The sequence below is a fragment of the Thamnophis sirtalis genome, unplaced genomic scaffold (assembly GCF_051295495.1).
Source record: "Thamnophis sirtalis isolate CommonGarterSnake01/CBP01778 unplaced genomic scaffold, rThaSir2_p1.2 scaffold_4, whole genome shotgun sequence".
Taxonomy (NCBI): Eukaryota; Metazoa; Chordata; class Lepidosauria; order Squamata; family Natricidae; genus Thamnophis; species Thamnophis sirtalis.
The window spans coordinates 108,478,126-108,492,533 of record NW_028261384.1 but is presented as its reverse complement, the minus strand read 5'-3'; the positions used below and the strand labels follow the sequence as shown (position 1 = coordinate 108,492,533).

General features: G+C 36.1%; 1 protein-coding gene across 1 annotated transcript; it reads right to left on the bottom strand.

Annotated features, from left to right (window-relative positions):
- Positions 1-5,175: 5,175 nt before the first annotated feature.
- LOC148046073 (vomeronasal type-2 receptor 26-like) lies at positions 5,176-13,860 on the bottom strand. The gene is made up of 5 exons (XM_087714482.1): positions 13,573-13,860; positions 8,665-9,510; positions 7,868-8,095; positions 7,142-7,268; positions 5,176-6,077 (listed from the first exon to the last, which is right to left on the bottom strand). Exons 1-5 carry the CDS (start codon positions 13,858-13,860, stop codon positions 5,176-5,178), a joined length of 2,391 nt encoding a protein of 796 aa, XP_087570608.1.
- Between the last annotated feature and the right edge of the window lie 548 nt (positions 13,861-14,408).

Here is a 14,408-nt window from a genome sequence, read left to right as displayed (position 1 = left end):
TCACTTTTTAGTGATGGTAGGCAGATGCTTTTGCTCCTTATAATAATAAAATAATAATAAAAAAACTAAAACAGGAAAAATTAATTGAGAGAAAGCTATAAAGTAATGGAAATTTTAAAAGAAAATAATGTAAGCAGTCAATTTCTCATAATATTGTCCAAATGTATTTTAAAAATGCAGGTTGTTCATCTACACATATTGATTCATCTCATCTCATTGGAAATTATGTGATTATTAGAATCATGAAAAAATCTACATCTAAATATTTAAGATACTTAATATCTAAGTCCACAATTTTAAACAATTTCATACAAAATGAATCATTTAATTTAAAAACAGAAGTTGTAAAAAACATTGGCATCAGTAGGGAAAACAAAAAGGGGACAGAGTATATAATCACTTCCTTCAGAAGATAAATAAATAGACAGTAATCTCAATCAGATATATTCATAGAGCGAGTTTGGTGTGGGGTTTGAAACAGGGAGACAATCATTGGTATGAATCAAGTAGTTGACTTTGAGCTAGTCATACTCTTTTGTCACTAGCAAGAATACACTGGGAAGCCACTAGTGAAAATATTGCTAAGGAGTCAAGGATTTATGTAGGCAGTCAACTAGATCCACAGTTCCACTCAGGGAAAAAATAAGTCACTGCTTGGATTCACTAACTGCTTCTCACAGAAGACAACTATTCCACAATGTTCCCTTTGCCTGGCTGAATGGAATTATTGTGCAAGAAATTTGTTTTACCAAATATGAAATATAAGTAGGAAAGAGAAAATATAAGGAAGGAATATCAACGTGTTAGATATGGCAGGTTCGAGTGGAAGTTGGTTGAAATCCAGTTTCTTGCCAGTGACGGTAATAAAAGAAATGATACCTCCATAGATGAAATCTCCTGACTGTGAATATCTGTGAACTCTTGGTGGGGAATGCCATACCCTACATTTAGCAACCTGAGTTTGGCTTACTGTGTGAGGAAACAGAAGCAACAGAAATATTAATGTCAATATTGTGAATTCAAATATGTCCTGCAAAGCTAGATACCTGTGTTCTCCCATTCCCTGAGTTATTGTGAGAATCTCCTACAGCAGTTTTAATATTTATCCAGAAATGATTTTGCATATAGAATTATTCTTGTCATTTTGGAATTAAAGCCTATATTCCCCGTGGAATGACTAAATAGCAGGTATCCGTAATAACAGCACCGAAACATTACATTTATTTTATCTGTTCATAACATCCCAATTTCCCTTTTCTACTTTATTTATTCTGATATATAATTAGTGGAGAGAAAAAGCACCACATTTGTGTCAATGTAGTATAGGGATTTCAGTGTACTATGAGGGAGAACTTTTGTGTGCTTAGAATTCCAGGGTCCAATGTCCCCAGCATCTTTTTAAATCATTAACCTCCCTCTCTGTTTTGCTGTCAGCTCTGGAGCCTCCCTGACCTTCCTTCCTACTTCCTTGCCTCCCTCCCTGCTGCCTACTTCCTCACTGCCTCCTATAGGAAAACTAAACATATATTTTATGACCTCCCGTGTGACTGGTGGATATAACTAGGTGGCCATGCGATTGGGTGGGTATGGCTAGGTGATCACAATCCTACCCCCCTCCCATGAGGATTCTACCATCTGGACCTTTGGCAATCTCCCAAAGGGTCAAAGGAAATCAGATTCCATACAGAGCTCTGAACCCTTAAGGCAAACCAAATACAAGTGGTCTGAGACCCCCCAGGGAAAAGGGCGGCATACAAATAAAGGGAAATGAATGAAAAATGAATGAAATGGTCCTCACTTAATAGCCAGTTGCTTAGAAAGTGTTCCAATTTACAACTGACCTCCCCAGAGCTACTTGATTTTTTTTTGAGGCGAGGTGGCGCAGTGGTTAAATGCAGCACTGCAGGCTACTGCTAGATCAGCAGTTCAGCGGTTCAAATCTCACCGGCTCAGGGTTGACTCAGCCTTCCATCCTTCCGAGGTGGGTAAAATGAGGACCCGGATTGTTGGGGGCAATATGCTGACTCTCTGTAAACCGCTTAGAGAGGGCTGAAAGCCCTATGAAGCGGTATATAGGTCTACTGCTATATTGACAGCCATACACAACACACACACACACACACACACACACACACACACACACAAATACACACACTCAAAGACACATTTTTGACCAGTAGCAACATCCCACACAGTCATGTGACTGAGGTTTTTTAGTCCTTCTAGTTTCCAGTTAAAAATGCCCATTGGGGAAAATGGACTTGTTTAACAACCACATTGTTCACTTAATGACCACAAGATTCACTTAGTGACCATGGTGTTTGACTAACCAAGTGACGTACAACCTTAAACACTCAGAGCCATTTTTCTATTTTCTTTTAAACAGGATATCTCTCTCTCCCTCTTCTCTCTCTTTCTCTATCTCTCTCTTTCTCTATCTCTCTCTGTTATCTCTCTCTTTACACTCTGTCTCTGTGTCTCTTCTCTTTTTCTTTCCCTTCTGCACTCTCTCTCTCTCTTTCCCTCCCCCACTCTCTCTGTGTGTCTCTTCTCTCTCTCTCTCTCTTTCCCTCCATTCCTTTCTCTCTCTCCCTCCCTCCCTTTCTCTGTCCATCCTGGGGGATGGGATGGCACCTTAGAACTGGTGCTGGGTGGTGGAAATCAAATGTCCAGTGGCTGATGAGCCATATATTGAAGATCAGATGAGGGCAATGCCGCAGTCTCCCCCAAAATAACATATTTCTTGTCACTTGCGAGCACTTCTCATGAGGAGGAGAAGTGTGGTGGGAGGAGAATTGCTGGGTGTCAAAGAGATTTGTGACTCCTAAGGGGAAACAAGCTCATAACATCTTTGCCTGAGAGCATCGCTGACAGCTGCTTCCTGAAGTTCAAGAGGTCTATGCTCGCTGCTGCTTGGCCTCCTCGATGCACCAAGGCAGGAGGTGGCAATTTTGTTTGCTGCCTAAAAGCTCTGGGCAGTGAACAGTTGAGCAAGCAAGCCAGCAATCTGCCAGCTGTCTCTAATCTGCAGTTTACTCATGAGCACCTTTGGCCTTTCTCCCTGGCCAATGGTGCTCATGAGTAAACTGCAGCTAGGATCTCCTGTGTGCTTCCCTCGCAGGCCAGGCTGGCTTGGGAAAACATATGAGAAGGTCTCCATTGCTGCGAACTCCCATATGCTTCCCACCCTCCCTGTGTCCATCAGTTTATCTGTTGTGAGTATCACCCCTTTTCCAGCTTGCCCTCCAATGTCTACGCCTGTCCCATTACCTTCGGACTTACCTTTGTGATCAGCGGTGAGCAGAAATATGAAGAAGTGCAGCTTGATAAGTAGTGGTGTGGTGCGCAAGGTGAGCAAGTAGCAACTGGGAGAGGGGCAGGCCAGACAGAGATCACTACCAGTTTGGCAGACAAGGCCAAATGTTCCCTAACGGTTAACACAAACAGGTACGAACTAACTGAATACCACTTCTAAAGAGAATGCTTGTGTCTTGAAGAGTCAATCCTGTTTTTTGAAATTAATAGAACAATGATATGGGGATGGTTTTATATTCTTAATCCATTTAAATCTCCAGGGCCAGGTAATAGCAATATCTAGATAGACTTATATACCACTCTACAGTGCTTTACAGCACTCTCTAAGCAGTTTACATTGTCAGCATATTGCCCCAACAATTTGGGTCCTTGTTTTACCCAGTTCGGAAGGATGGAAGACTGAGATGACCTTGAGCCTGGTAAGATTTGAATTGCCAAATTCCAGGCAGCTGGCAGGCAGCAGAAGAAGCCTTAAGTACTGGACTCTAACCACTGTGCCACTGTGATGCCCTTTATGCATTATTTTTGGGAAATGTTAGGCTATAAATAAAAATAACTGAAAGAGAGCATACGTTGCCTCTTTGAAGACAAATAAAAGAAATGGGAAGGTTTAGCCTTGATAAAGACAGCTGGAGAGCTAGTTAGGCTTAGTAGTTAAGGTATCAGGTTAAACTATGAATTGCAGTCTGCTCTTATGCATTAAACTAACACAATTATTATATTTGTAGAGCCACTCTGATGTAATTTCAAAGGCACAAATTTAAAAACTGGGAGATGGTGAGTTCTAGTCCTCCTTTAAGCACAAAACCACTGACTGATCTTGGTCATTCAGTTTTTCTCAGTTTTTCTCCTCAAAGGTAAAAAAAATAAAATAAACCATAAACAAAAAGTTAGTAAACATACAAGGGTATAAATTACAATATTGCAAATACTGGATCTTCAGTATAAAGTTTTAGAGGTCAATTCCTGGAAGATTATATTACCAGGAATTACAAGTATTTATAGAATTTTAACCACCCATTCTTGTATTCAAGCTGAAGCTATTAAAGCAATCATATAAATTACATAGATAAACACAAAAACAGCATCTGGAATTAAATTTGGGAGGGCAATGAGAATTGGCATAGTGAAGCAAGTGACACATGGGAATGACATGACCATAATTATTTCCAGACAGCTTCCTATGGTTTTTCATGATGCTAGTAATATAAGCCCTACTCTCAAAAATAAGACCCAGTTAAGATCGTCTGCCAAGATTGATGCATTTCAGTACCATATTTGTCACAAAGTGAAACCTAACCAGAAAATAAGCCCTAATGCATCTTTCGGAGCAAAAATTAATATAAGACCAGGTTTTTTTGGGGGGGAAACATGGTATCAGGTCATATTGTGTTCTTTCATCAAAGGGAAAAGTTAAGGAGAGATTTTTAATTACTCTGAGATGCCTTGGACACCCCATATTTGGACTATTGCAAAACACACTTTACAGATTCATTCTGAAGACCATGTCTTTGAACCCTGGCTCTGCTTTTTCCCAGGAATGCTCCCCTTTATTGAACATGCTGTATACTGTGTGCTCCATAAAATGTAATGAAACTATGTTACGTTTTCGAAGGAATTTGGATGATGGCCACTATATGTGTATTACAGAAAATCAGCACTGAGTTTAAAATATAAAAGATATATAACAGGAAAGGAGGGAAGGAGAAGGGGAGGGAGGGAGGAAAGAGAGAGAGAGAGAGAGAAAAGAGAGACAAAGAGAGAGAGAGAAAGAGAACTTAGTTCATGAATATACAAATCTATATCACTTAAATGTCACTCAAACCCTCTTCTAGTAATATTAATGTAAAACTGACATCTTCAGTTTGTTTTGCTGATTAAATGCTCTTTTTTGTTAAGTTCAGGTTGCAATAGAATAATGTAGCATTTGGGAGCAAAGATGCACCCCAACAATCCAGCACTGGAGGTTAAAATAGAAAAGATCTCCACAATGACCATATATTTTCCTTTGGTGCTCAGGTAAGTTGGAACAAAAGTCAGCCACACACTGCAAAACACCAACATGCTGAAAGTGATGAATTTGGCTTCATTAAAACTGTCTGGTAACTTCCGGGCAAAGAAAGCTACAGTGAAGCTGGCAATGGCCAGTAATCCCAGGTAGCTCAAAACAAGATAGAACATGATGGGTGATGACTCATTACATTGAAGGACAACTTCTTCACTCATTGAAAGCATATCGTGATCTGGGAAGGGGGGAGATGTTGTGAGCCACACAACACAGATGCCTACTTGAGGAAAAGTGCAAGAAATAACAATGAAGCTGGCCAGTCGTTTCCCTGTCCACTTCTTCATCTTGGATCCTGGCTTTGTGGCCATGAATGCCAAAACTACAATAATGGTTTTGGACAACACACAAGAAACTGCCATGGTGAAAATGACCCCAAAAGTAGTTTGGGAGAGGAAACAGGTTGTTGTTAGTGGTTTGCCAAGAAAGAGCATTGAGCAAAGAAAACAGAGCAGAAGTGAGATGAGAAGAAGGTAAGACAGGTCACGATTGTTTGCTTTCACTATGTAAGTATTGTGATGCTTCCAAAATATCTTCAAAATCTGAACAGTAGTAGCAGATAACAAGACTGTACAAGTAACAATGATCATAACCAGAGGTTCTTCATAGGACAAATAGCTAATGACTTTAGGAATGCATCCATTCTGTTGCTTGTTTGCATATTGATCTTGTGGGCATTTGAAACAATTGTCCATATCTGCAAAAGTTCACAAAATTAAAAGGGGAAAAAGTAATAATGTATCAGTTTTTAATTATTTGTGATAGCTGTATAGTACCAGCAGTGGAATCTTTAATGACATTTTTAAAAATATAGGCAAATTGGAAAGGATGTAACAGATGACCTGTTACTGGATGAATGACACCTTAAAATGAACAAAGAACATCCCTTTTTATGTGACAATTTGATTGATCTGACGTAATATAAAAGCCTATAAATTGTAGCATGCAGCAAAATGACAAATTTAGGCATTCTTTTATGCATCATATAGTAATTTTTTGTGTGTTTACGTTATTTCAGATATGCATGGATATGTAGCTGTAAAGAATGTTTTTCTTTAAAAAAATGAAACGATTCTAAAGTACAAGGACAATAAAGCATATCATGATATTTATGAATAATACTGTGAACGATATCCATTGGCCAAGCAGAATGAAGGAATGAATAATACATTCCAGTAGATGCAAAACTGGGAAACAAGGTGAAAAGTCTTCATTGGCCATGTGGCTCTTCATTGGCTAAAAAGACCTGGTCTTGGTGGGAGGCTGCTAAGAGGGGAAAGCATATAATCTTTCATAAGGAAAATATAGTTCTAGCCTGACTTTTCTGCAACCAGCAAGCCTTAGTAAAAGAACAGAGTCAAGAGACTTTTTTTCCTAATGGACGTGAGAGGAGCAGGTCTGACATGTTTTATATCTCATTTTCTCAACACACATTTTGGATACTGTATAGACAAATAAGTTGTGGTTATTCAGGGACGTGCAGTCAGGGGAGGCAGGGGAGGCAGGGCCTCACCACCGTCATGATGAAAAGAAAAAAAAATTAAAAGGAAAAAGGCAGAGGTAGTTGCTGCCAGAGTCACAGTGGATGACTCTGCTTAGTGCTTAACTGCAGGGGGAGGTGAGAGAACCACATGCCTCCTTTAGACTATCTTTATGATCACTTGAGCAGAGTTAAGCAAGGGTTAAAAGGCTAGTAAAAACTAGTAAAAGCAATTTGTTGTAGTTGTGTTGTTAGATCCTTTGTTTTAGCTACAATCTCACCTGTTTTGTTAGATATCCACCCTTTCGGACAAGGCACACAATTGTAACAACAAAATGGTTCTCCCTCTTTTGTTTCTTTCTGATAACCAGGCTGACAATTGGCATTACACACAGAGATAGGTTGTGTCTGTTGGCAAGACAAGATGAAGCAGATCAGCCTCAAAGATTTTGTCTCAGAAATATTAATGTTTGAGTACAGAATGGCATGCACAGACATTTTCAAAATTTTATGTACTAGGACTCTTACTGAAACTTTATTTCAGATAAAATAACAAAATATTCCTTAATAGTTTAATAATTGCTTAGTTGTGATTACTACAGTTTCAGAAAAAGTGTCAATCCCAAAATCCCTACATTATTATCAGCATTTCAAAATTGTGTTTTCACAAAATGAAAATTCTGATCATGGAGATCTAAATAATCAAGAGAGATCTCTTAGTGTTGTATAACATAACACATTGTTTATGGCCAATACTGACTTAAAAAAAATTGATTACATTTTCTGAAGTCTCTTCTTGGGTTCCCTCAACAGGCTGCACATTGAAGGAAATCCAGAGAACTCTGATCAGGAATACATGACATTCTCTGGAAGAATTCGTATTGGAATCCTCCGAGGAAGGAAATGTATTGCAGACTAAGTTCACTGGTATTAATGGCATGAAGGTCAGTGGGGAAAAAATCAAGTTGCTGAAGTCCTTCCACTCATGATAATAAGATATTATTTACCTGGTTAAATCCATGATGCCATGCGATCTCCTCTTCCTTAATGATAAATTGTTGGTGTGGAGGTGCCCATGGATCCACCCTTCCAACTTTCAGTCCAATAAAAGATTCATTTGGGAATGTAATCCAATTAATGATGTCAATTCCTGCAAGTAGAGAGCCCTCCTGATCAAAGGAAATTTTATCTCCAGCACTGTTATTAAATGATAATGTTTTTAGCAGATTAGAAAGCTGAAATGGGAAATAAAAAGGCAAAAGTTAATGAGGTTTTGCTGGATCCAGTTCTGGATTTAGAGACAATGTAAAGGAAGGTCACCTGACATCAAAACTGTCATTTCAGCATCAAATAGGATTCCTTTATTTGTAAAACTTTCTTTCATCATTATTATTATGGTCACATTTTAAATAGTTTTATCTTGAAATTTGTTATCTTTTGGTTTGAAACCAAAACATCAGAATTTTCATAAAACACCAAATATGAGTGAAATACTATGGTTTTTAAATTCATGATCATCATACAACTTTTAAACTACAGTAGTCTTTATATCTTATATGATGACTATTGTGTTGCATAGCTTGGTGTTCTTCATTCTTTTTTAACTGCAATTTCAACTTTTTTGTGGAAATGAATTCATGATGGTAATGAAACATTAACCAACAAGAATACAATATTGATTACCTGTAAAATGAACAATAGGTTCTCATTGACTCTACTGGTTAGGACGAAAAGATACTGCAATTCTGCCAAATCAAAAGTACCACATATCATTCTTTTTTAAATATATTTTTTGGGTCATTACCTGCCAGAGCTGCTGATTTAGATGCTTCCTTTTTTCCCTTTCATCCATTGCCTTTTGTCTGGATATTGATGCATAGATGGCATGTAAGGCATGAGCCGCAGCATAAACAGCATTGTAGTTGCTATAGCTTTGGCCTGTGATTCTCATGGGAAAGACATGCTGAGGAAGGTTCTCCAGTCTTTCCATCCCTGTGCAGGTATCCCTATTCTTAGGATGGAACCCAGAGCCCTGGAATGGACAGTGAAATGTCCGAGCCCAGAAATTTCTGATAAAACCATCCCCTACTGAATTCAAAGGGTTTCTGTTCTGGAGAAATTGCTGGAATCCCTGGATTTCATCAGAATGGACTGAAAAGGAAAAGGAACCATGGAATTCATGTATTGGCCACTCAATGGTTGTAATGACGTTTTTCAGCTCCATCCCAACGGTTAGAAGCCAAACATGCCCTTTAGTTTTTTCTATAATTTGCCCAAATTTTAAAGATAGCAACCATCTCAATAGCATCATGGAACTCAGGTCTCCACTGAAAATCAGCACCTTGGCTTTGCTGTTCATGACTTCATAGTAACATTTTTTTATACATTTCATGCGGTTTTCACCATGACACAAAACGAATGTATGTACCTTTGCAGTACAGATACCATTTTTTGCAAATTCTGGAATGATGGCATTCATAACAGTCTCTAAATGCATCCCATTGGCAATAAAGAATGTGATCCAATTCCAGTTGAAATGCTGCAGTAATTTCATAATCCCTCTATATTGATGAAGTAGATTTGGAGTCATCTGATAGTAGTGAGGAAGATTATCCTTTTCTGTCACCACCATTGCAGAGCCATAGATGAACTGAAAAGACATTCAGATAAGAAATATTGTTTTTCAAAAGGTCATGAAGGTCCACTATTTCAATAAGGCATAGAAAGTGGGATTTATTCATTTATATAATTTTTCATTGATTTTTTTGTATTTATTACAATCATGGAATTTCAATAATAAATGAACTCCTAAATGAAACCTATTGCCCTAGGATATCTTTATCTTTCCACTAAAAAACTTTTTCCTGTTGTTTAATTTCCAAATTTTAACAAATTGGTTTTTAAGTGGGAAAAATGAAATTCATTTCTATTTTTAAGTAAAATAGCAGACAGTGAAATACAATTTTGAGCAAAATATCTTTCTGTTAGTGTATAAGTATCTTAGATAAAGGAATGCAAAGTGAAACAAAGCAAAGTAAAACAACTATTTCTGGGATTAAAAATCACTGCAATTTTCCATTTTAAAGATTACTGATTTAGGAATGCAGTTTAAGATCATTAAAATATATTTGAGTCCACATGTTATTTCATCTGCATCTCTTCTGTTGTTTCAATGTGACATAGGTGTCCTGCAACTGGTAATAAAATTAAATAAAAACTAAGCACTGCCTTTTTTAACATTCTGAAATGCTGAGACTATGGCTTTGATAGAGCCATACAAAATGTACAGATAGAACTGTAGTAGACTTTAAACTCTCGGGGATCACTTTGATTGTCCAATGAATACAACCATTTCCCTATCCTTCTCTTCCATTCCATCCTCCTCTTCCTTCTTTTTCTTTCAATAGCAGTCATGATGAATATCTATAGGCATAAAAAAGCCCTCATGCATAATCCAATAAAATTAAGATGGAAAGGTCAAAGAAGAAGAAAAAGATGGATGATGAATTCAAATATTGTAAATGAAATAGAATACACTCAGATTCTGGAGAAAGAATTAAAACTATTCTTTACAATAAATAAAAAAGAAGACACCTCAATTCAAAATATCTGGGATACTATGAAAGCATACACAAGACGCCTTATGATTGCCTACATGGTGAGAAAAACTAAAAAAAAAAAAAGAGCAAACAAGGAGGCATGCCAAAAGAACTTAGGAAAGCTGAAGAAGAACTACAGAAAGATTCAAAGAATAAAATTAAAAAAGAAAAAATAGAGATGATAAAACATAAGATCAACTTAATAACACAAAAGGAATTAACACAGAAAATTAAAGCAGTCAGACAGAATTACTTTGAACAAGCCAACAAACCTGGACGATGGCTGGCATACAGATTGAAGAATGAAGAAGAGAAAAAAGGATGATATATCAATTAAAAGATGATGAGGGAAGAATTCAATACAAAGTGGAAGAAAAGAAGTATATTATTCATAAATACTTTGCAAAACTATACGTGCAAGATAGTATGGAGGAAAATAAAATAAAACATTATTTAAACACAGAAAAGGTAACACCAATCTCAAAAGAACAAGGGAGGCAATAAACAGGCTAATAACGTAAGCTGAAGTGGAATTAGCCCTGAAAAATCAGAAAAATAATAGAACCTCAGGACCAGATGGAATATCGGTAGAGCTATACAAATATAACAAAATAATATTGGAAGAGCTAGGAGTGGAAATGTTTAATGAAGTTTTAGGAAAAGCCAAGATACCTGAATCATGGACAGAAGCAATAATATCGCTAATCCCAAAAGAAGAAACCAATCTACAAGAAATTCAAAATTACAGGCCAATTTCATTATTAAACTCAGATTATAAAATATTTGCAGCAATTATGGCAGGAAGAATTAAACAGATTTTAAATGAATGAATACATCCGGACCAAAATTTTTACCCCACAGACACATTAAAAATAATACAAGAGTCATCCTAGACATAATAGTGTATTACGTGGTGCATCCAGAAAAGCAAATAGTACTGGTTTTCCTTGATGCACAAAAAGAATTTGACAACATAATCTGGAAATTTATAATAGCACTATTGGATGAGATGAAATTCGGAGAAAAATTTATAAAAATCATAGAAGGATTTTATAACACTCAGACAGCCAAAGTTCTGATGAATGGAGATCTAACAGAAAAGATTGAAATAAAACAAGGAGTCAGACAGGGATGTCCCTTCTCTCCTTTGCTGTTTATATTAACTTTGGAAATTTTACTAAATGAAATTTGGAAAGACTAGGGAATGAAAGGTGTAAGACTCAAAAATGAAGAATATAAGGCCCAAGCCTATGCCAATGATTTAGTATTTGTTCTAGAGGACCCATTAGAATCCAGCTTGAAATTAATTCAAAAATTAGAAGAATATGGCGAAGGGCAGAACTAAAGATCAATAAAAACAAAACAAAAATGATAACCAAGAACATGACAAAAAAGCAAGAAGAGGAACTGGAAGTAGCAACCAGAATGAAAATACTAAAAAGTGAAGTACTTGGTGGTCTGGGTGTCGGCAAAATGTTCCACAATTAAAGACGATAATCATAGTAAATTAGTGATACAAATAAAGAAAGATTTAGTAAATTGGAAAAATATTCAGTTATCACTCATGGAATGTAGAGTGACAATTAAAATTAATATCTTACCAAGAATCCTATTCCTATTGCAAGCCGCACCTATTAATCCATGTAAAAAAAATTTCAAGAATTAAATAAAATAACCTCTAGGTTCATTTGGCAGGGGAGTCTTAGCATTACCAAATTGGGATTTATATGCATCAACAGTAACAATAACATTGGTGAAGGACTGGATAAAGAATAAAAGAATTTTGACCTTAGAAGGCCATGATTTGCAAGCAGGTTGGCATACATTTCTATGGGATGATAAAAATAAAATGCACAAATACTTTCAAAACCATTTAATCAGAAGAGCGTTATTGCAAAAATGGCTCAAAAAAAAAAATTCCACTATGTCAAAATCCCAAATTGGCTATCACAAACAGAAAGGATGACTCACCCAAATTTTACAGATTTGAACAAAATCCTAAAATACAGAGATTTAATTGATAGAAATTTAAAAACAGTTGAAGAATTGGCAGATCAGAACATGAAAGTTGACTGGCTAACTTACCTCCAAATCAAAATTAAATACAATAAAGATACTAAATTGCATGACATCGAAACAGAACCGCATGAATTGGATAAAAGTATTCAAAGCTCAGATAGAAAAATGATAGGGAGAATATATAAATTCCTCCTGAAGTATAAAATGGAAGAGGAAATTGTGAAAGAACAAATGATAAAATGGGCACAGAACTTTGGCTATAATATTGAGTTAGACAAATGGGAAAATTTTGGGGGAATAAATTAAAAAATGACACTATCAGTTACATACAAGGAAAACCAGTACATAATGTTTTACAGATGGCACCTGGCACCAACAATGTTAGCTAAAATCTTAACAAATACCTTCCCAAAATGTTGGGAATGCAAATAAATACACGGAACATATTACCATTTATGGTGGACCTGTGAGGAGGCTAAATTTTTTTTGGAAAAGGATCAAAAATTGGCTGGAGGCAATAACAGGGGTTAAAATAGAATGGAAACCTGAAGTTTTTTTTATTAGGAATTATGTCTGCGAAATACAAAAAAGAAATCCAGTATTTAATACTACATATAATTACGGCGGCAAGGATTGCCTTTGCCCAGAAATGAAAAAACAAATTAATTCCAAGCGAAGATGAAACAATAAGAAAGGTTATGGATTGTGCCGAAATGGACAAACTAACTAAAGAAATCCAGGAAAAAGAAGAATCAGAATTCTACCAGATATGGGATAAATGGTATAGGTGGATGGAGGAAAGAAACAAAAATCAATGAAGGAATATAACAAAACTCAAAAAATAATAGTTATGAGTAAAATAAGAGGGTTAAGAATAGTGAAATCCAAATGAAATACAATAGAAGGGGAAATAATATAAGGTGAGCGGTATCGATTGATGATTGCTATTATAAAGAACAGGAAGTTCCTATTCGTATTGTATTGTATAAATGTGGTGTACGTCTAATTTTTGTGTGTGTGTATTTTACATGTTTGTTAATAAAAATCTTTTTAAAAAGCCCTCATGCATTATCTATCTGTGATAAATATCCCACCTGTGGAATCTTGTATATGCCCAAAATATTGGGTTTCCGATAGGAGCGTTCAGAAGTCAGATCTTCAGTTACTGCCAAGAGAGTATCCTGGATGCCACATTTGTAGTTGGGCACAAGGTTATTTTTCGAAGAGAGAAATTGTAGTGCAGCATGATAGTTCCATTTGGAACTTAAATATATATCATAAATATTGAATCCAAGTGTAATGTTTAATAACATCTTAGGATTTTCATTGATTTCCTTTACAGCGAAGGCCAAAGCTAAGATTTGCTGGTAATTCTCTGTCATTATTCTGAAAAAAAGTTTTCATTAAATGTTTTTAGCATCTGAGAGTTCATTATTGTATTGTCATTTTTTAAATATTTTTCATTATAACATTTTCTGGTTCATTAAAGAATTGTTGGATATTGATTAAAAAGATCATTGTTCTTCAATATGCAGTGTATTTGAGAATAAAATTTCCAAATATGTTGGTATTTCAACATTCTGAGCTTGATTGCTTTTTTGTAGATATTTCATTACTCAGACTAGCTACTTCATCAATGCTTGGGTAATAAAATGTCTGCAAGAAAATAAGCAAGTTTAGAGAGCACCAAGCAACCCACATTTGAAATCTGGGCTACAAATATTCTCGTTTATTTCCTAATGTTTGACCAACTATCTCTCCTAGTAAGCGTAGTAGGGTAGCCCAGGTTTGCTTCAATAACATTTTTTCTTTATTACAACTCTTCAAATTATAAGGGTAAAAGATGCAAAAGTATCATTTTTGGAACATAAGTGAGACTCTCACAGACTGCCTTTCTAAGCTAAGGTATTTGGGGTGGGATTTTTCTTTG